General features: G+C 37.1%; 5 protein-coding genes across 5 annotated transcripts; 3 read left to right on the forward strand and 2 right to left on the reverse strand.

Moving 5' to 3' along the window:
- Positions 1 to 196: 196 nt before the first annotated feature.
- On the forward strand, positions 197 to 3,229 carry LOC105163417 (ENTH/VHS/GAT family protein). Its single transcript, XM_011081743.3, has 3 exons — positions 197 to 868; positions 1,841 to 2,116; positions 2,670 to 3,229. Exons 1-3 carry the CDS (start codon positions 359 to 361, stop codon positions 3,015 to 3,017), a joined length of 1,134 nt encoding a protein of 377 aa, XP_011080045.1. The 5' UTR covers positions 197 to 358; the 3' UTR covers positions 3,018 to 3,229.
- A 954-nt stretch (positions 3,230 to 4,183) lies between these two features.
- LOC105163416 (patellin-4) lies at positions 4,184 to 6,272 on the forward strand. Its single transcript, XM_011081742.3, has 4 exons — positions 4,184 to 5,144; positions 5,224 to 5,348; positions 5,462 to 5,603; positions 5,757 to 6,272. Exons 1-4 carry the CDS (start codon positions 4,425 to 4,427, stop codon positions 6,039 to 6,041), a joined length of 1,272 nt encoding a protein of 423 aa, XP_011080044.1. The 5' UTR covers positions 4,184 to 4,424; the 3' UTR covers positions 6,042 to 6,272.
- Positions 6,273 to 6,856: 584 nt separating this feature from the next.
- On the forward strand, positions 6,857 to 8,771 carry LOC105163415 (11S globulin seed storage protein Jug r 4). Its single transcript, XM_011081741.3, has 4 exons — positions 6,857 to 7,230; positions 7,325 to 7,587; positions 7,674 to 8,120; positions 8,230 to 8,771. The coding sequence occupies exons 1-4, from the start codon at positions 6,945 to 6,947 to the stop codon at positions 8,626 to 8,628; spliced, it is 1,395 nt and encodes a 464-aa protein (XP_011080043.1). The 5' UTR covers positions 6,857 to 6,944; the 3' UTR covers positions 8,629 to 8,771.
- Positions 8,772 to 11,299: 2,528 nt separating this feature from the next.
- LOC105163414 (11S globulin seed storage protein 2) lies at positions 11,300 to 13,108 on the reverse strand. Its single transcript, NM_001304407.1, has 4 exons — positions 12,800 to 13,108; positions 12,446 to 12,723; positions 11,929 to 12,354; positions 11,300 to 11,844 (listed from the first exon to the last, which is right to left on the reverse strand). Exons 1-4 carry the CDS (start codon positions 13,092 to 13,094, stop codon positions 11,464 to 11,466), a joined length of 1,380 nt encoding a protein of 459 aa, NP_001291336.1. The 5' UTR covers positions 13,095 to 13,108; the 3' UTR covers positions 11,300 to 11,463.
- A 4,031-nt stretch (positions 13,109 to 17,139) lies between these two features.
- LOC105163413 (transcription factor MYB14) lies at positions 17,140 to 18,583 on the reverse strand. Its single transcript, XM_011081739.3, has 3 exons — positions 18,341 to 18,583; positions 18,106 to 18,235; positions 17,140 to 17,762 (listed from the first exon to the last, which is right to left on the reverse strand). Exons 1-3 carry the CDS (start codon positions 18,471 to 18,473, stop codon positions 17,294 to 17,296), a joined length of 732 nt encoding a protein of 243 aa, XP_011080041.1. The 5' UTR covers positions 18,474 to 18,583; the 3' UTR covers positions 17,140 to 17,293.
- Positions 18,584 to 21,061: the final 2,478 nt, after the last annotated feature.

Raw genomic sequence — 21,061 nt, forward strand, 5'->3', positions numbered from 1 at the left:
TATTTTTTATTTTATAATCCCTTTGCAAAGTTGACGGAAATATTTCCTTTAAAAATATTATATTAACACTCTAAAGGGCTGTAGTTATAATTTTTGTGAAAGATAAGGTGTATTTGTACAGTTTAATCTAATTTGAGGGGTATTAATGCAATTTTCCCTAATTAATATCTATCTATCTACCTCCCAACGCCCCAAAACAAAAAGACAAGAAAGAGAAAGCCACGATTCATTCCACGCGTATCTCAGTACTGAATCCTCCCATCGCCATTCGTCTCGTCTCGGTTCAATCAAGCAAAAATCTTAATAGCTTCTCAAGAATCCCTTTTCTCAAAATATCCAAGCCCCCATCGTAGATTCCATGGAGAAACTGGATTTATCAAAACTGAAGCTGGCGTCGTCTTCCCTAGGGGAACGGATAAAGACGAGCGGCGCGCAGATGGGCCGCACCATCAGCTCCAAAATGAAGGAAATCCTGCAAAGTCCCACGCCGGAGTCCAAGGTTGTCGACGAGGCCACAGCTGAGTCCATGGAGGAGCCCAACTGGGGCCTCAACCTCCGCATTTGCGCCATGATTAGTCGCGGGGAATACGACGGCACTGAGATTGTGAGGGCGATCAAGAAGAAGCTGGCCCCAGGAAAAAATTACGTCACCCAGAGTTTGAGCCTTGATTTGCTAGAGGCGTGCACTTCGAATTGCGACAAGGTGTTCTCTGAAGTGGCGTCGGAGAGGGTATTGGAGGATATGGTGAAGCTGATCGAGGATTCGAGGACCGAGCACGGGAATAGGGTCAGAGCGATGCAGCTGATCAGGGCTTGGGGCGAAACTGAGGATCTCGACTACTTGCCCGTCTTTCGTCAGACATACGAGGTCAGCCATCTCTTCCTCCATTGCTCTCTTTCAAAGCAAAGATCGATAGCAGTGCTCTTCAAATCTATTTATCGTTCTATTATCTCGACTGGAAGAAATCTGTCGTTTGGTTTGCAGCAAGTTTGTGTGAATTGTTTGTGCAAAGTTATTAAAATCTTTATTGGGTAGAATTTCTTTTCTTTTTTCTCATGATGATGTGCTGCTGTGCTTGTGTTAGAATTGAGAAAGTGAAATAACGATAACATGTTTTGCTTGATAGTGATGGAAAACTTAGAAGAATTGAAGTGATATTTGAGTTCCCTACTCTTGTACCGAGTGTACTAGGGACGCCATTATGAAGTAGATTTATGTCTTTCAGAATAAGCAGGGTATACATTTTCGTACATTTTAGTTGGGCGCTTGGATTTCACTTATAGGTTCCAAACGATTTTTTAATCTTGTAAGAATAAAGTGAGATGGTCGAATTAATATGCGCAATGAGGGTAAGTATGTTTTATGTTTCTAAGTTGCCTTGCCCGTTTAAGTACAAGTAGCCAAGAGTCAGGCTCACTTGTTGCGAAAGAAACACAAATTCTCTGATAACGACAGTCTGGTTTCTTTGATCACATAGAGGTAATTCTAATTTTACATTTGCAATGTTAGGTCTCTTACTTGATTATGGGAGAAATGGAGATCTTGAATGCAGTCTATGAGGAAAAGTGTCCAGAGCCATTTTGTCACATGTGTTTACATATGAAGGATTGCGATAGTAGAACAATCTTCTAGGGGTGTGAATTGTTATAATTTATTCTGTCTTATGCATGACTTTGTAGTTCATTGTGGTTTGTTTTCTTGCATCAATTCTTTTCAGGGTTCTTGAGTTTCAATTATCACTTCATTTCTGCTAGTTTGTTTGCATGTCATTACTGTTTCACTAGTATAAGGGAATAATGAGCAATTTAGGGCTTGACCTAACTAGGCTGATTTTGGCAGCATTTGAAGTCGATGGAGATTCCTCTGTCCACACAAGAAGAAAGTTTTCCCTCCATGCAATACAACCTGGAGTCTTACCTTGGCCAACAACCACTGTCACCTCCTGAGAGATATCCTATTCCCAACACTGGAGCAGAAAATGAAGTAGATGCCACTTACATTAGTTATGGTTTCCAGTCTATTGAGGAGAATAAGGAATTTCTTGTTACGGCTCGTAATACTCTTGATATTCTTTCCAGCATATTGAATTCTGATACTGAACCGAAACCCCTGAAGGTTAATTTATTCCTCAAGCTTATCAATTCATTCCTGCAAATTACCATGATATTTCTTACATATTCTACATTTCTGCTGCTGCTGCTAAGAATATATTGTTTAGTTCTCATCTTCGTGGCGCATTCCCATATCTGGGTCAGTGCAGATGAGACTGCAAATTAAATCATAACTCAAGTTCATAAAGAACTTAAATTGGTACCGTATTATTTTGTTCATTAGCCAATAATACTGGACCATATGTGGATGCTTACTCTCTTAACTCTGTCTACCTGATAGTCTACTGAATCAGCACAATTTTCATTTTAATTTCAATAGCTTCATATGCCGTTTCATATATGTGCCTGTAAGAGCTTAAGTTAATTGTTTGGTGAACATGTGAAAGTTAGTTTTGAAGGTAACAGAAACTTCTGAAGTACTTTTACAATACTTTTGCTGATTATCCATGCTCGCACCTCATTTCTCGACCATATGATCTAAACAATCTAACCTTCTTGTAACATCTGTCTTCTCCTAAGAAATTAACATAAGTAGAGCTGTGTTGTGGTTTTTGCAGGATGATCTGACATTAAGTATGTTAGAGAAGTGCAAGCAATCTCTGCCAGTTGTTCAGAGAATTATAGAAAGCACATCAGACGATGAAGTGATGCTTTTCGATGCTCTAAGTCTCCATGATGAGCTTCAACTCATCATTTCCCGTCATGGCGAGCTGGCAGCTGCCTCCGAACCTGGACAGCAAATGAGCAATAATACAGAAGAAACGTCTGGCGACTCCAAGACTGACAAAGCTACTCTGCCACCATTGCGTGGAAGTACAACTGAAATGGCAGATTATTCTGAAGTACGTAGCACTGACTCCAACAAGCCAAGTCATCAAGAAGAGAGTGCTGATAAGAGCAGCTGAGTTCTCAACATCATTATCCTTTAAGGAGGTTACTACTTGTTTAAGACTGTCTCTGACCTTAGGAACGATCTTTCTTCCAGCAGCCTGCGTGCACTGTGATTAGTTAGTCGGGTTGTAATTAACGAAAGGGTTCTTTTACTTACGTTAGGGTATGTGGTGGTTGTACTATGTACGGTTTCTCTAATAAACATGACTTTATATGGATGCTTGAATCCTGTTCCTCGCCACCATCGGTACCTGATAAAATTGATCTTGGATATGTGAAAATAAGGAGAACCCTTTTGAAACATCATGGCTGCATACAATCCATTGAGTCCTGAAAATAACTCTTCAGATCAAGAACTGATCTCTTCAATCAACTGTACGATACCATCTTGTTGACAACGAAGTTACATCACTGACAAATTGAAACATATTTAACTCAGTCCTCAAGCTGCTCCAGACATATTCATTGTGATTCAACCAACTATAATCATTGCTGCACTCTGGACTTATCCATGGATCAAGAGGGTGTTTAGCTGAACTTATTTATAATATCTTACAAGTTCATATTAAGTTGTTGAAATGTTTGGATGAAATGAAATCATGAAACTTATAAAGTGTTTTTAATGACAAATTCTAAATTAATTTGAAGAAAAATGAAATGTGTTCAAATTAGAACAAATTTAGTCTTATATTTTGATTTTATAGACTCATTCTTTTATAAAAAATTACCAAACACTTTATAACATCTCACAAGATGATTTAAAAAAATTTAAAGTCACCCTTTAGGCTCCAAGTACTAAGCTATCATGTTTGACCTCAATTATCTATATTATTATAAAGAAAAGAGATGTTATAGATATATAAAGTGATTGTTTTAACATAATTGCACTAATTTTTGACAATCTTAAAATTTTTTTGAACTGATAAGATAATTAACTTATTCAATTATTAAAATTTTATATTAATTTAACTGCTCAATTTAATATACTTTATATATTTTTTAATTTATAGTATATTTTAAAATATGAAATATTATTTATTATATGTATAGAGATGTGACAAAACATGACCGCTAGTCATTTCAGTTCAATCTCATAAGCACCATTTATCCTTGAACTACATATCAATTAGTGGCAATGGTCCAAAAATTAGGTCCTTAACGTTTCTCAATCAGTCAATTCTCCGTTAACACCTCAACGGTAAGCGCCCCATATTTGGCGCCACATGAGCCAACGATTCGACTGAAACAAATCTATTCCTGGTATCCCTCCAACACCATTTCTTTCTTTTTCTTGTTTTCTCTTCTCAGGTAAGAAATCGGCAAGAAATCTTGTTTCATTTCTGGATACCATCATCTTCCCTGATAGCCAATCACAAATCTAAGTCTGGGGTTACCGGCGGGCGTATCTTTGCCGGTCCAAGATGGAACCACCAGAGCTGGAAAACCCACAGTCAAAAAATATGCAGGAGGAAAGGTCTGATGAGGATGCAAGCGACCATGACAGCGAAGAAGAAGAATGTGATGTAGCCGAGATGAAGAAAACAAGAAGCAAGTCTCTGGTTGAGTTCCGATTCAGGGTGGAAGAAGCAATTCGTGGAAACTATCTTCTTGGCAGAAAGAACGACGAAGGCGAAAATGCTGAGAATTTCAGGGACATCAGGTTGTGGGGTGTGCCTTTGTTGCCCAGTCATGGCCACGAGGGAACAGATACTGTTCTGATGAAGTTCTTGAAAGCCAAGCGTTACAAGGTGCACGAGGCGTTCACGTTGCTCCGCAAGACCCTCAAATGGCGGGGCGATTTTCGGCCTGATGAAGTTGTTGGTGAAGAGTTTAGGCCCGAGATCATTGACTTGTGGTTCACAAGCGGAAGGGATAAAATAGGCCGCCCTTTGTGTTACATTATTTTGGGGAAGGAATGGCAGAAGAAAATGTTGAGCACAGAGGAGTATTTGAGGTGGAGGGTTCTGTGTCTGGAAAAAGGAATTCAAAATCTGAGTTTTCGACCAGGTGGTGTGGATTCTCTTATTCAGATCATTGATTTGAAGAATTCTCCTGGAACTGCGTCAAAGGAGGTCAAATTGATCTGCAAGAGGATCATAGCTATGCATCAGGATAACTATCCAGCCCTTGTCTACAAGAATGCAAGTCAATAATTTATTTGATTCATAACTAGAAAACTGATATAGGCTATTGTTGCTGATAGATTTTTCATGGATGCAGTTGATCATAAATGTTCCGTCTTGGTTTATGGCTCTCAACACTTTAAACCTACGGCTGATCACACAAAAAAGCAGGAATAAATTCATATTTGTGAAGTCATCAAGAGTCACAGAAACACTTCTCAAGTAAATCATTCTGTCAAATATATAGTCACCAGAATCAATTCATTTTGCAGATTCTGAAATATTAATCTTCTTTTCCTGTATCGTTATCTTGATGCTATTCAAAACGTGCATAGGTATGCCACAGCAGAAAACTTACTAGTCGAATATGGTGGCCTGAAAAGAGAAAATGACACCGAGTTCTCAACAGATGACAAAGTTCTTGAAGTAAATATCAGGCCAGGTACCACCGAGGTCATTCAGATACCAGCCAATGAGGTAAGCAAATCATGTACAATATTCAGATACTTGTCAGAAAATAAAATTTGTTTTAAATTGAATTCTATCACAGTTTGCGTGACAGAAACATATATATTACTTGATTTAACTGTGCTGATACGCATTGTTTTCATGTTACCTGAATCGGCACAGGTAGGGGTAACTGTGACATGGGATGTGACTGTGGTTGGATATGAAGTGGGATACAAAGAAGAATTTGTACCAGACGACGATTGCTCATACATTGTCTTGATTCAGGAGAAGAAAATGTTAGAGAGCATCAGAAATTCCTTTCATATAAGGGAACCAGGGAAATTAGTCATAACTATAGTTAACGGAGCATACACAAAGAAAAAGGCTTTCTATAGGTACAAGAGCTGCCCCAGTGTGCCTATGTATATGTTGATTAAGTCATATAAGCCTTCTCTCACCCTGTAATCCGATTCCAAGTTACTCCCACTTTGGTCGATCTTTTGTTGTTCAATGCAAAAAAGTGGGCTGTTTGAACTTTTAAAAGAAGGATGTAAGCAATTCAGCATAATTTGCTGTCAAACTTGTTTTGTTTTAGTTGATAACCACACTGTATGCTTATAACTTGTCTGTTGTGTTTCTGTCAAGATTAATTAGGCAACATTTCGTGGTGTTGTCTCTTGTTAGTCTGTCTATTGTTAATTGATCATTTGAATCAAGCTAGCGTTGCTGCCAAAATTTGATGGATGGTTATGGGATATGTGGCTCTTTCACAAGCCTAAATTGGAATAATTTGAAGTAAAAGCATAAACAATCATTCTACATAGGTAATCAGTTAATTCTCTAGTACATTGCATATGTTTTTATAGAACATATAATGCTGCAATAAATGATGACATTGAATTTTTGGACATTACAATACCAACCTCAATCTCTGGGCTGGCATATTGAATCGTGCATATTAAAAAGTAATCAGAGATATAGCTCAAAATATTGCAAATTCAATCTAACTTCAATCGAAACAACTCAATCTCATAATATTTTGTTCCCTATACACTAATCACAATGCAATTGTATTATACTTATCGTATAATTAATTTAAATTTGATCAAACTTGATTTGAATTACATTTTCCCATTACACCCAAACAAAAATCTTCGGTGGAAGCCATCAGAGGCTCCCCAGCCATGCAGATTGCAAAATGGCAAACGCCTCAGCTTCATCTCACATGTGTCAAATGCAGACCTCTGTTTCTCCTCTACAAATATCGGCACTTTTCTGTCGCCGCTTCTCATCATCTGCCCCACAAAGTCTATTTACTAGTCTTCCTCCTTTCACCATCACACATTTCTGAGTATTCTTTTCCACATCATGGTGAAGCTCTTTCTTTCAGTACTAAGCTTACTTCTACTGTTTGGGTTCGGCTTTGCTGTTCGAGGGGGCACCTGGCAACAGGGCGAGTGCCAAATCAGAAGTATCAATGCTCGAGAACCATCTTATAGCCTCCAAGCGGAAGGTGGAGTGACTGAATTCTGGGATTTCAAGAACGATGAATTCCAGTGCGCTGGTGTGTCGATTCGTCGCCATAGACTCCAGCCAAGAGCCCTGATGCTGCCTCTCTATCATAATGCCCCTATTCTAGTCTACGTTGTTCAAGGTTCATTCATCAATCAAATGATCACTATTCTCAAACAAATTTCACATTTATGCATATTATATACTTGAATTTTGTTGATTCTTGATAAATTCAGGTAGGGGAATTTATGGGCTTATGATTTCGGGATGCCCCGAAACTTTTGAATCATCTCAGCAGACAGAAAAACAATCTAAGGAGGAAAGAAGGCAGAGGTTCAGGGACAGGCATCAGAAAATTGAAGAATTCCGTGAGGGTGACATTGTTGCTATCCCGGCGGGGGCAGCTCATTGGGCTTACAATGACGGTGATCAGGAGCTTGTTGTCGTTGTTCTGCACGACAACACCAACAACGCCAACCAACTGGATCAAAATCCAAGGGTAAACCAGAAAAGTTGAAATTAAACTAATAATTAACTGATACTACTAGGAATCTGATTACTGTTTGTTTCTTCCAATTTTTGCAGTCCTTCTTGCTCGCCGGAAACCCGGAAAGGGGACAAGAGCAACAGCAAGGAAGCAGGCGGGGGCAGCGCGAACTTGGCAATGTCTTCCGAGGCTTTGATGTTCATATGTTAACCGAGGTCTTCGGGGTTGACGAAGAGACAGCAAGAAGGCTCCAGGGCGAACATGATACAAGGGGCCACATAGTCATAGTTGAACATGGCCTTCATGTGATCAGGCCGCCGTTCCGCCGACGGGAGTACGGTAGAGAAGAGGAGGAGGGATATTACGGTGGCAATAATGGGCTTGAGGAGACCGTTTGCAACGCCAAGATCAGAGAAAACCTCGACAAGCCATCACGCGCTGACGTTTACAACCCCCGTGCTGGGCGGTTCTCCACCGTCAATAGCCTTACCCTCCCAATTCTTGGCTTCCTCCAACTCAGCGCCGCCAGGGGAGTTCTTTACAGGGTAAACATTATACGCGCTGTCCTTGCTTCCCAACTCAAATATTCTTGAAATTATTTGGATTAAAAAAAAAAAACAAAACCAGTAATTAAACAATATGCTACTGATCCAGAACGGCATAATGGCGCCACACTGGAGCATGAACGCCCACAGCATAATCTACGTTACACGCGGCGAGGCCCGGATGCAGATAGTGAACCACAAGGGGCAAGCGGTGTTCGACGGCGGCGTCCGGGAGGGGCAGGTAGTGGTAGTGCCGCAGAACTTCGCGGCTGTGAAGCAGGCGGGAGAGGAGGGCTGCGAGTGGGTAGAATTAAACACCAATGACAACGCCATGATCAGCACCCTGAGCGGGCGAACCTCCGTCATGAGGGGGCTTCCGGTGGACGTCATCGCCACTGCGTACCAAATATCAAGGGAGGAGGCGGAGAGGCTCAAGTTGTCGAGGCGGGAGACAATCATCTTCAGCGGAAGTGGAAGGTCTGGAAGAGGAGGAGTCTCTTCTGCTTAAAAAGAGTTGAATAATTATGTATGAGGATGTTCAGCTCCGGCGAGAGTTTCCTTCTGAGTTGATATTCCTCCATGAATAAGAGCTGAAGCTTTTTGTACCTATTTCTGTATAATTAATCTGAATAATCGCTTAAATTAATTTCATCTGTCTTTCCTCCATTTTCTTTTTTCTTTATATTTTTTAAAATCAGTCTGGATTTTTCAATTGACTCCTAATTATAGACATCCTACAAAGATAAGATTAATAAATGGAATAATTACACTTCACTTCTTTCAGATTTAATATAATTATATATAAATTTATTATGGTATAAAAAATTACATCTAATATTTTTAAGTTTGTTTTCGCCTAAGAGTGGCAGACAAGTCTAGGGGCAAGAAAACCTTTCTTGAACTGCTCAAGAATCAAGGAACAATCAATGTCACGATGCTTTGGTCCATTCATGGAAAATGGGATTTTCTGTAATATGGATGGTAGCTTTATTATCATACCAAAAGAGGATTGGGCGAGGAACGGTAACACCAAAGTCCTGGAGAAGGTAACAGATCCACAACAATTCGCAAACAGTTGAGGCCATGCTACGATATTTCACCTCCGTAGATGATCAGACACGGTGGCTTGCTTTCTAGATTTCCAGAAAATTAGAGCACCCCCAAGAAGAATAATACCCAGTGATAGACCGTCGGGTATCAGGAAAAGACGCCCAATCTGAGTTGAAATAGTTGCACAATTGAAGAGAAGTGGAAGCTAGGAAAAAGAGACCAAGGGAGAAGTTCCCTTGAGATAGCGTAACAAATGCATAGCAGCATCCCATTGAGGTACTCGTGGATGCTGGAGAAACTGGCTAAACTGTTAGACGGCAAAGAATATATCTGACCGAGAGAAACCCAGATACAATAAACACATATTCAGTCGGCAATACATGTCAGGCGAAGAAAACAGGGCACCACTAGCATTATCAAAACGAATTCCCGGTGGCAACGGAGTAGAAACAGAACGAGCACTCTGCATATTACAATCATCAAGAATGTCATGAAGGTATTTGCATTGCGTATATGTACTATGAGAAGAACGCACCAATTCAAGCCCCAAAAAATATCGTCCAAAACCCAGATCCTTAGTAGTAAACAGCCTATCAAGATAGGCCTTCACATCCTGAATGAAGCTCAGAGAAGGCCTCGTAACAAGCAAGGCAAGGAAAGAAGTACTGGTGCGACAAGGGAAAAGACAATGATCCTGTTGTGACTGTCGAAAACCATAAGCCTCAAGTTTGGTAGTAAACTCCTTATTCCACTGATGCGACGCCTGTTTTAAGCCATAGAAAGAGCACTTCAAACAACAAACTTGGCCAGATTGTGCTCAGGTATAACCTTCGGGGGATGCATATAAACCTCCTCATCAAGAAGATCATGGAAAAAAACGCATTATTCACATTCAATTGTGAAACAAGCCAAGAGTGTGAGGGGGCGATGGCTAAAAACAATCTGACTATCACAGTTTTGACAACCGGAGAAAAGCTGTCAAAATAATTAATTCCTTCAACTTGAGTGTAGCCTTTAGCGACGAGCCGAGCTTTGTAACGATCAGCTGTTCCATCTGGAAGAAGCTTAACTTTATACACCTAACGGGAGCCAATGACTTTCTTTCCCTCCGGCAATGTAGGTAAATCCCACGTCTCATTCCGATAGGGGAGAAAAATGTAATTAGCCCTTAATAAATTATATCATTTTTAGGGTTAAACTACTACTAAGAAATAGTTGTTACATTATACCCTTGCAATTTTAATATGTCCAGAAATAAATATAATAAATTACCCGAAAGATTAAACGATTCAACTTTGTATTATAGTTGTGCATGATAATGGATCCGGGTAAATTGAAACCCTGCCCCATTTGGGTCCAATTAAACGGGTCTTGGGAAGGGTTTGGGTTCAAATTTTGTGAATACGCATGGGTCTAGTGTGGGTCCTAGTTTTGTTGCAGACCACTCTGGATCCAGACTCAAATATAATATTATTAATGGTTAATTTATTTTTAAAATTTTAGAATTTAGAATTTTTTTAATCTGTCTACTTCACTTATTTAAAAATTATGATTAAAAAAATAAGTATGAATTATATTTGTTTTTAACTGATCAATAATGCATTTTGTTTATTTTCCATACACCATATGACAAATACTTAGTGTTATGAAAAATAGATTTAAAACAACAACTATGAAAACCACACAAATTGATCTATTAGCAATTATGAATTGATAATTGGGTATCATTTCATCAATCTCCACCACTTATACCTTATCCTTGTTAATAACACTTTTATTTTCTATGATAAAATAATGTTATGTTTTTTGCATTTCACTTTATACATAATCAAACTTATATTATTTATACTATTTTGCACATATTGCCATATCATTATACAATATAAATTGCTTGCTGCATTAAATATCCTAATTAGATGTAGGAATGTGATAAACTTCACTAATCATTTTTTCTGAATTGTATACTAGTTATACAATAAATGTATTATAATATATTCGACCTGATCAAAAATAATTTAAATTAAAATTACCCTTTAAAAAAATTGTGAGGAAAGAAGGAAAATAAGAGAAATAGTGAAATGATTGTTAAGCGCCAAACAGAAGAAAACCAATTAAGTAGAAAAGATTAGTGCCATTGAAAACAGTGGAGGGCCGCTCTTATTTTTATAGGACTTCACTCAGTACAGTTTATTTCTCGACACCAACCCATTACCATGGAAAACAAACGATTTTCTTACATAGAATTTTACACAAACCCACAGCCTCTAGCGCTAGTAATTAGCAGCAGAGACATCTAAGATCGCCGCCCTCCCGGAGACAGCAAGAAACTCTGGCTGCCCCTGTTCATCTTCAGGGCCTGAGCCTGGTTCGGCGAAATCTGATACGAATTTGTGATGACCTGAAGAGGCATTGCTCTGATCACCGATGTGTAACCAGCCAGAGGGCTGCGCATCGGACTCCCGGTGGTCTTGAAAGCAACCCATTCAAAGCCGTTGTTCCCTGCACGGGCCGTCGAGGTATAGTACTGAGGCACCACAAACATTTCTCCCTGATTCACCCTGTCGTTCATCAGGGCTTGTCCGTTGTGGTCCACTACTTGGACCTGGGCGTCGCCTCTTGTCACGTATACAATCGTGTGGCCTGTCATGGACCAATCTGGGCTGACGAGTGCGTTCTGTGCCAGAGGTGGAAAATCGGGGTTCAAGACATTGTATATTTATGGTTATTGAAGTGCATTGAGGAATTAATTGGTTCGTACCGAGTAAAGATTGCCTTTTTCAGCACTCAAATCCATGTATTTGAGGATGGGAAGCTTGTTCCTGTCGACGACGTGCACTCTTCCGGCCTGTCGGGAGAAAATATCTGCTTCCCTCCGGCTCTCAACGTTGGTGCGGAATTTCATGGTGCAGAAAGTTTCTTCCAGGCCGTTGTCCAATTGTCTTCCCCTATGCTCTTGCTCTCCTTCTTCTTCATCGGGCCGGACAAATGTCATGCGTTCTCTGGCCATGACGATGAGCCCTCTCTCTTCCTCCTCCGATTGCATCCGCCTGATAGTCTCCTGCGGCACATTGAAGGCCTCGGATAGCAGCTCCGCGTCAAAAGCCCGGAAAATGTTGTGGAAGGTCTGTCTAGCCTGCTGCTCTTGCTCCCCGCTTCTTGGAACTCCGCCGGCCAGGTAAAATGCCTTGAATTTCAAGCAATCAGACTTATAATCAGCTTCAGAGGAAAACATGCAGCTGACATAATAAGCTCTGTAAAATTAATGTAATCTTTACTCTGAATTTTTGATCCAGCTGGTTTGAGAGGTGGTTGACGTCATTGATGGAGACGGCGACTAAATCTTCGCTCCCGTCGTTGTAGCACCAATGTGCAGCACCAGACGGAATAGCAACAATGTCTCCTTGGCGAAGGCGGTGCACCTTCTGATGCAAATCCCTCACGCTTCCTCTATCTTGCTGCTCCGATGCCTCTGTGCGCTCCATGGTTCTCTGGCTCCTGTGGACCTGATACGTTTCAGCACAGCCGGGGACCATGATGCTTATCAAGCCCTGACCTGCATGCAAACAAATAACACGCACATTGACTCAATCCCTGTTAATCATAATAAGGAAATGCTAGTGACACAATACCTCGTTCGATGTAAACAAGGCGGGGAGAGGGGTGGTAATTGGGCAGAGAGAGGCCATTAGGCCTGATGGTGCTCCTCATGGCGACAATGCCGGCGCACTGGAACTGTTCCTGCCGTTCGTCCCAGAGCTCGGTGGTGCCGCCCTCGGATTGGATCCTGAGGGAGGGCTGCGCCCCGGAGATGCGTTGGAAGCGGCATTGTTGTCCCTGTGTCAGCCGTGGCTCCCGAGTTTGAGCGATGGCAGCTGAGACTAAAAGGGACAGAGAGAGAGCAAGAAGAAACTTGAACGCCACCATTCTTTCTTGTGTAGAAATGTATTCGACACTGTTTGAGGTAGTGAGGAAATGTGGGGTGGAGGGGGTGGGTTTTATAGGCGTGGAGAGGGCTTGTCTGCATTTGCATGGAGAGTTTGATCAGTGAGCAGACACCTTGCAATGGAGTTGGTGAAGAGTGATAAGATACGTGGTGAAATGGAGGTTTCACTTGCCAACACCTAGAGCATGTTGGACAACACTTGGCCAACCCTGTCTGAGGTTCCATTTTAGTGCAATTACATTTGTATTTCCGAAATTTACGAGCTCAGCTTAAGGTTTATTAGGCTCAGCCGATGTATATGGCACTCTAATCATATATATTTAGAGAAAATTATAATTTTAATCTTGCAAGCCTTCATTTTTTAAATTGTAAATGACCGAAAAAATACTACATTCATTTACACTGGTCACAATACCAGTAACGAATTTCGACATTTTTTGTTCTTAAATGTTCCAAATTTTTGAAATTGCGATATAAAGTTATCGAAATGGAGTCATACAAGACTAAAATTGCAAATGCCGCATACTCACCAAATTAAAACTACTATGTTCTCTATATATATTATCTATCATTAAGTTGGTCAAATTATATGCGGGTTGAAATTTTAAACAAATTCTACTTAATGATTCGGATAAAGTCACATTTATATGGAGGAGTACAAAAGAAAATTTATGTCATGAGAATATTTTGGACCACCGTATAACCAAAATCATACACGGGGGTTAATATCGAGGGGTCCAAGGCAAGAAGCCAACTGAAGTTGTCTCGGCGACAACCTCGAACGTAACTTCACTGGGCCAAGAAACAGCTCTTGTCAAGAAAGTGTACCTGCACATGGATTTGGGATGTTATGGGGCCGAACTCAAATCTTACAACATGTACGTAGCAGGGATGGCAAATAGGACGGCTGAGGGCCAGCCCCTTCAAAACCTCTTTCAAATATGGCTGACTCATGTCTAATTCAATGAGTTAGGGTTTGAGGATGGGATTCACTTTTAGATCTCGAGCAATTTTGAATTTTGGTCAAAATCTGCTCTTGACTTGTCCAAACCTTTCGCTAAAACACATTATATTTTGAACATAATGATATTATTAAATTTTTATAATCACTATTTTTTTTAAAAGTTATATTAATAAATTGAAGGAAAAAGATGTTCTTACAGATCATAAACGTCTTTATTAATTCTATTTAAGGTATTAAAAACGTGAATTCAGACATTCTTATCATGTCATGTCCTGTAAAGTATATTTTATGATATCTTTTCTCTTTTATTACATTAATTATAATATGGATGTTTGTTACATAACATTAATGATGGCTGCAGTAACATCATATTAGTTTAATAATTGAATTATTAATTACCTAAAATCTAGTTAGCTATCCAATGAAATTTTGTGCAACAAATTAAGATGCTTTATACAAACTAGGCCAAGCTAATTGAAGAAATTAAAAGTTTTTTTTTTTTTTTTTAACCGTTGAGCATTTTCTTACAATGACAAGTTAGTTAATGTAGTTCACTTTAATGCTATCAAACCCTAATTGCTAGACTTGATTGCAATTAATTGGTCTATAAATGCTATCATGTTTATGCAATATTAATTTGTTTGGGTTAAATGTATATCAAGATCGACCGTAGGAATCCTGTTTGACACACATAGCACAAATGCAATCTTACATTTACAGAGTATGACCCCTGGCTTGCCGTTTACCTACCAAAAAAGAAAAAAGGAAAGAGGAAACTATACATGTGTTTACTGTGTGCATGTTGTTAAAAAATGTAAAAATAATACTTTTATAAATGAAAACAATAATACATAGTGAAGTGAGAATATTTTTTGAATTTTTAATTCTTCGAAAATAAAACATGCATTCTTAATTGTTTTTTGTAAATGATATTATTTTCTTAAAGTTCAAGAAGTTATGACTATAAAAAAAAGTTTGATGAGTGTAATTTATCACTGTAAAAGAATTATGGTCCAGATCCATAATAGGCCCAGCCCATTCCTCCTAGATGTCTGGATCTGAATCCTTTGCTGCTTGTTCCAGTCTACAATTGCTTAAGACCCATTTGTCCGACCCACTTACCCGATTTGATCCTATGTTTATCTGATTTCTCACCTCCCTCTGTCAAACCCTATCCTTTCTACCTAAGTCTCTCGATTCTCTCTCTCTCTCGCTTATTTTCCCCCACTCTCTGGTGTTTGGTTTTCCACCCACCGCCTTCTACCTCGATCTCTTACTTTGACCATTTAATGGCATATTTCCTTATTATACTAGTTTTTTTGGCCTCTGGCCTTCATATGAGAATCTTCTACAGTCCTCTTCTTCCCCCTTTTTGAAAAATCCTAAATATCTAAAGCCTTTGTGGCAAAAATCTATGTGGTCTTTTGGTTGATTCAGTTCCTTTATAGCCATGGTTGACCTAGCCCTTGTAGCTATGTGTAAAAGCCTATGTAGCTCTTGGGGCCTCAAGCAACCAAGTGTTTAGGTTGCTGGCGTTTTGGGTTTCCATCTTTGGATCTAATTTTCTGAGTTTTGTTTACTATTAATTTATTTGATTCTTTTAACTGCTTTATTTTACTGTATAGATCTGCTATTAATTTGTAAAGATCTGTAATATTTTAAACTTTAAAAAATATTTGTATTTAAGGGTTTCCAAACCCATTACCACGATCTATAATGATTTGATAGGAATTTTGTCTAGGCTTATTATTAAAAATTGATACCTAACAATACGTTTAGGGTTCAAGATGGGTATAATACCACGTTTAATAAAGTTTTGATAGGCCATGTAATAAGTTTTGCTCTCCAACTAATTACTATTCTACTTATAATCATCAAATTTAATTATAAAAATCACTACACATATACCAAAAGAATAAAATTGAAAATGGGGGGTCCTAGGAATTTGATATCATCATTATTTTGACCAACATAATAATGAAAGATTTATATGTTTCAAGAAAAAGATATGTGGCTAAATATGGTGCACGCCAAACTAAATTTATGGGCCAAAAAACTAGGAAAAATGTGATGCGTCTATAATTTAAAAATTGTTGAACACATGCATGCTCACGTGATAGTGGTTTGTGACATGCATACACATTATTACAGCATGTGTATATCCTGATGAATATGGGATAGAAACATGATATTTTTTGTCGGGCATATATATGTTTGCATGTTACTACATAATGTACATGTCAATAGCTTTTCTTTTACCCATTGATTTATAAGGGCAAAAAAAAAACTAGCTAGATTGGATAATGCTATTCTTAATCATTTGATTTAGGTTTTACTGTTTTCGCAGGTACAAATGCTACATATTGTCAAATTGATATTGAACCCTACAATGTCCATTTAATAAAATCAATTATTTGTGATCAATGATCAATATGATAGTTGAGTGATACATATCATTGGATTAGAATTATATTTTTCTTGTTTTTAATTAATTAGTTAGTTAATCTAAAAAAATCCTTTTTTTTTATTTATTTACCATTTGTTTTCAGTCTGAGTCCACTGCTTCTTTTTTAAATGAACGCTATAAATTATTATTTTTAAAATATATTAATTATAATTATCACTATGAAATATTTATATTTAACAATAATAAATGACAACTGTAATAATCATATACTAATTATTAACATCAGATAACTATATGTACTTAACAACTACTATTAAAATAGAACAACTCTCGTATTGGTGGAGTACCTCAATTTTAACAATTGAACTAGGTCTTATTGGGTAGTCCACTGCTTTTACATACCTCATTCTACTATTACTACAGTTGTAAAATCAACAACTGATTTTCACGGTTTCAACAACAGATTAATTGTTATCTAAAGAAATATGACGACATTTTATTTTATATGGATGAAACTTAAAAATATAATATAGTATGAATTATGTTGTATTTAGATAATATCAATTTTATTTATAACATAGTATATAATTCAATATTTGATATTTCCACACTCAATTTATGTTAAAAAAAAAGAATCTCAAATTTATTAAAAATAAAGATAAAAATATTGAATTCAAATTTCATTAAAAGTTAGTTGGATTACACATAATTTCTCATGTACAAATTTCCTAAAATCTCTCCCACTTTTCTCAGTCCCACAAAAAACCCAAAACAAAAAAAAAGAAATTAATCAATACTACAAAAAATAATCAAAAATCAGGTAAGTCTAAAAGGTCTTCAGCCCTGCTAAACAGGTTGTACCAAAAATCCGTGTCACCTTCGGCGCTCAAACCAGAACCAAACGTGTTTGAAAATTGAAGCAGCTGTGAGTCACTATTGCCAGCCGAGAAATCACTAGTAGCACTCGAATCATCGCCGCCGGAGAACACCTCCGACCAGAAGCTCTCGTCCATTTCCAATGAATCCATCACCGTATAGGCGTCGAGTCCGGCGGCGGCGGTGGTGAGTGACGAGATTTCGCTGGATGAATGCTGCGATGAGTTGGACACCGATACTGTACCCACACTCTGACGGAAATGGGATGATCTGATTGCGTGCAAATGGGTTTCGGGTTTGGGTTGAGAGTTGTTGTGGATCCTCTTCTTCAAGTGGGTGTTCCAGACATTTTTAATCTCGTTATCCGTGCGGCCCGGTAACCTAGCTGCGATCACGGACCACCTGCACCCACACATCAACATGATAATATAAATTAAAATGCAAGATTCCAATAATTATATATAATATATGTCTTTGCAGTATATTCATATTTTAAAAAACCCAACATTTTTTAAAAGTAGAATTCTTTATAAATAATTTTGAAACTTTCTTTGTATAACCACAACATGAAAATATAATAATATTACGTCAGCATAATATAAATCTCATTACTACATATAATTCAGTTCTCATTATTTAAATTTTTTATACACGACCCATTATTTCGGGCTCATAATACAATTATACGATGAGTGAATAAAAAACTAGCCATTTAATAATATTAAAGCAAGAAATGAGAGAGGACCTGTTGCCTAATTCTTGATGCAGCTTAATGATAGTTTCCTCCTCTTGCTTGGTAAAATTGCCTCTCTTAATGTCGGGCCGTAAGTAATTCATCCACCGGAGCCGACAGCTCTTTCCACATCTCAATAGTCCTGTGAGTTCATACGAACACCAAAAATCAATGCATTTTTCAATACTGGCCGGGGGGAAAGACAAATGGAGAAGAGGAAGAGAAATATAGAGAAGGAAATGGGTACCGGCCCGTTTGGGGAGGGCCCGCCAGTTGCCATGGCCGTTCTGGTTGATGTAAGTGATGAGAATGAGGTCTTCTTCCGCCGTCCACGGGCCCTTCTTCAACCCCAGTTTCTCACAGCATGGAGCCCGGCCCATGATATATGATTGATTACTGATGAGTGAGTACTGGATTGTATGTACTTGGAGCAGGCCCGACACAAGTATAATGAAGTCTGAATTTCGGGCTGTGAAGTCTTTCAGAGAAGCTGGGCGATGCCTCTATATATATAAAATCTGATCTCTTGGATTTATTTATAATAAATTAAAATAATAGTGGGGCCCATTGTAGAATTGTCACTTTTTTTTAAATAAGAAAAGAAAATAAAAAGGGTTTTGGGGGGGGGGGGGGGGGGGGGTCGGGGGGCCATAGTAAAAAACGGCATGCACGCTTGAGCAATGGAGGGTTCGAGGAAGGGGGTGACGTAATAATTGGAGCAGCTGGTCAAACAACACGTGCCATTTTATTTTATTTTATTTTATTTTTTCAAATTGCATAAATAAAATATATGTGTTTCGATGTTTTTTTGGGTCTAGCAAAGTTGAGAAGAAAAAGTGAAAATATAAAATCAAAAAGATAAAAAAGTATATAATTTATTTTTATTTGCTATATTGTTCACATATATATATATGATTTTTCTCTAATTTTCGCTGACAACACCGTATATAATTATCAAAGAAAAAATCATTAAAAAACTATTGTATTAAAATTATAATGAAAATAGTAAATATTCTTATTCTTGTTTGATAAATATTTTTATTAATAAGATTTTTGAATTTTTTATATACTAAAACAATATACATGTGGATCTCAAAGTTTTTCGTCAAAAAAAAAAAAAACTCCTCTTTTTTTCTGTGTATTATATTATTCGATACATTACTGCAAGTAACTTTATGCTAATAAATCTTATTCTGTGAGATTTTTAATTTATTTTTTTAAAATTCACATACACAATTTAAATGAATTTTGAATTCAGTATCTTTATAATAAAATATTAAGCCCTAAATCATTATGATATCTCTAAAAAATGAGGTTAATGAAAAGTAGGAATCCAGCTAAATCCACACGTGCGCAGCAAGACAAGAAACATGGGCCGATGTTGAAATATTCAATACTTTTCCTATAATGTGGAATATTATATGTTAGTGATAAGTAGAAGAGTCGAATGAAGAGACTAATTCCAATTTTGGTCTATCTTTTACAGTAGAAATGTCTACATGCAACTTATCACAATTGTATATAGGGATAACTATAATTACTTTTTTCAAAGTTTAGTTTAATTATACGTAAATCTCCTTAATTAAAAAATAATACATCAAGTAATTTTGAAATTTGCTTTCATATGATAAATAGGTCCCTCCGCAATATGAAATTCACTTATATTAAGATAAAAACTGAATGAAAATTGATACTTGTCCTCAGTTGACTTATTGCAGATCAAATAAATGTTTTTCAACTAAACAATCCTTACAATGGTAAAGATATAGCTTCTCACATGCATTAACATGTAAAGATGTTTGAGGATAATTTGATCATAAACATATTTTCTTAACCTATAATAAATCAATAATAAGTCAACTGGAAGTAAATATAGTTTTTTATCCAACTCTTTTGTTAATATCAGCAAATTTAATGAATTTTAAATAACGGAGAAACTTATTTGTTAGACAGAACAAACTTCATGGATATATGTTAGATATAATTTTTCAAACCACAAGAAGTTTACATGGAATTATACAAAATCTCACAATAGGAAAATGTAATTATCTCATATATATATATATATATATATATATTGTCAATTATGTTTTCCAATCAAGATCTTACTTTTGCTAATGATTGCGGAAATGCACCGATTGATAAAGTCAATTAGGTGGGCAGGTGTAATTTTTGGCCAGAAATAATATTTATAAAATTCAGTAGAAAATCTACTTGGTAAGGGTGTGATTTTGACACTTCTATAGACTTTAGTGACTGGCAAGATTGAAATTAATTGAGTGTGGTTTGTTTTTGTTATTCTTTGTCAACATGTGATATTCATTTTAGTCTCTGAATGCTACAAGAGAACTTTTATAATATTTAAATTCATTATTTTTTTTGTTTAAAACATTGATTACAAAATTAGATTAATATTAATAAATTTAATAATATAATTATTATTATAATAAATTCATATTAAATGAAATAAATACCTATATATTCGATGAAGACTTCAATCCCATCATATCTTTATAGGCTCTCCTTTTAAGCAAATTCATTGATTTCAAAGTATGCAAATTTGGTCCACAACCGAAGTCTATTTCAAATCAATCTTACAAGAATTGCAAATATCAAATATTGGTTGTTTGACGACAAGTAGAAGTAGTCCAAGTAAAAGGAGGCTGCTCCAATATTAAGTTCACATGTTGGATTAAACTAAGTGGAAATCCAAAAGCTTATCTAATAGTCCACAATCCAAGAGGAACAGACCAAATGCAATTCATCTCTGTAATATTTGAAATATGTAAATATTTTTCTATGAAAAAAAAATTAATAAACTATTATCTCATATTTCAAAAAATAAAATAAATTACACCCTATCAGTTATTTAGATAGGGGGTTTAATTTGCTTTATTTTTCAAAACACGTGCCGAAATTTGCTATTTTATTTTTTACAGGAGGTTTGGTATAATTACACAAACCTTTT

The sequence above is a fragment of the Sesamum indicum genome, linkage group LG6 (assembly GCF_026168435.1).
Source record: "Sesamum indicum cultivar Baizhima isolate 11 linkage group LG6, ASM2616843v1, whole genome shotgun sequence".
In the NCBI taxonomy this organism is placed as follows: Eukaryota; Viridiplantae; Streptophyta; class Magnoliopsida; order Lamiales; family Pedaliaceae; genus Sesamum; species Sesamum indicum.

Bases quoted from the DNA above. Each gene is read 5' to 3' on its own strand.
- LOC105163414 (NM_001304407.1), bottom strand. From the start codon at position 13,094: ATGGTGGCGTTCAAGTTTCTTCTTGCTCTCTCTCTGTCCCTTTTAGTC. The intron at 12,355-12,445 runs GTAAAGATTACA...TTGAAATTCAAG, and splicing joins AGCTGGATCAAAAATTCAGA to GCATTTTACCTGGCCGGCGG. The intron at 11,845-11,928 runs GTACGAACCAAT...CCTCTGGCACAG, and splicing joins AAAAAGGCAATCTTTACTCG to AACGCACTCGTCAGCCCAGA.
- LOC105163413 (XM_011081739.3), bottom strand. From the start codon at position 18,473: ATGGGCCGGGCTCCATGCTGTGAGAAACTGGGGTTGAAGAAGGGCCCG. The intron at 18,236-18,340 runs GTACCCATTTCC...ATGAACTCACAG, and splicing joins GGCCCTCCCCAAACGGGCCG to GACTATTGAGATGTGGAAAG. The intron at 17,763-18,105 runs GTCCTCTCTCAT...GTGTGGGTGCAG, and splicing joins CATCAAGAATTAGGCAACAG to GTGGTCCGTGATCGCAGCTA.
- LOC105163416 (XM_011081742.3), top strand. From the start codon at position 4,425: ATGGAACCACCAGAGCTGGAAAACCCACAGTCAAAAAATATGCAGGAG. The intron at 5,145-5,223 runs GCAAGTCAATAA...TCATGGATGCAG, and splicing joins CAGCCCTTGTCTACAAGAAT to TTGATCATAAATGTTCCGTC. The intron at 5,604-5,756 runs GTAAGCAAATCA...GAATCGGCACAG, and splicing joins TTCAGATACCAGCCAATGAG to GTAGGGGTAACTGTGACATG.
- LOC105163417 (XM_011081743.3), top strand. From the start codon at position 359: ATGGAGAAACTGGATTTATCAAAACTGAAGCTGGCGTCGTCTTCCCTA. The intron at 869-1,840 runs GTCAGCCATCTC...TGATTTTGGCAG, and splicing joins TCTTTCGTCAGACATACGAG to CATTTGAAGTCGATGGAGAT. The intron at 2,117-2,669 runs GTTAATTTATTC...TGGTTTTTGCAG, and splicing joins CTGAACCGAAACCCCTGAAG to GATGATCTGACATTAAGTAT.
- LOC105163415 (XM_011081741.3), top strand. From the start codon at position 6,945: ATGGTGAAGCTCTTTCTTTCAGTACTAAGCTTACTTCTACTGTTTGGG. The intron at 7,588-7,673 runs GTAAACCAGAAA...CAATTTTTGCAG, and splicing joins AACTGGATCAAAATCCAAGG to TCCTTCTTGCTCGCCGGAAA. The intron at 8,121-8,229 runs GTAAACATTATA...CTACTGATCCAG, and splicing joins CCAGGGGAGTTCTTTACAGG to AACGGCATAATGGCGCCACA.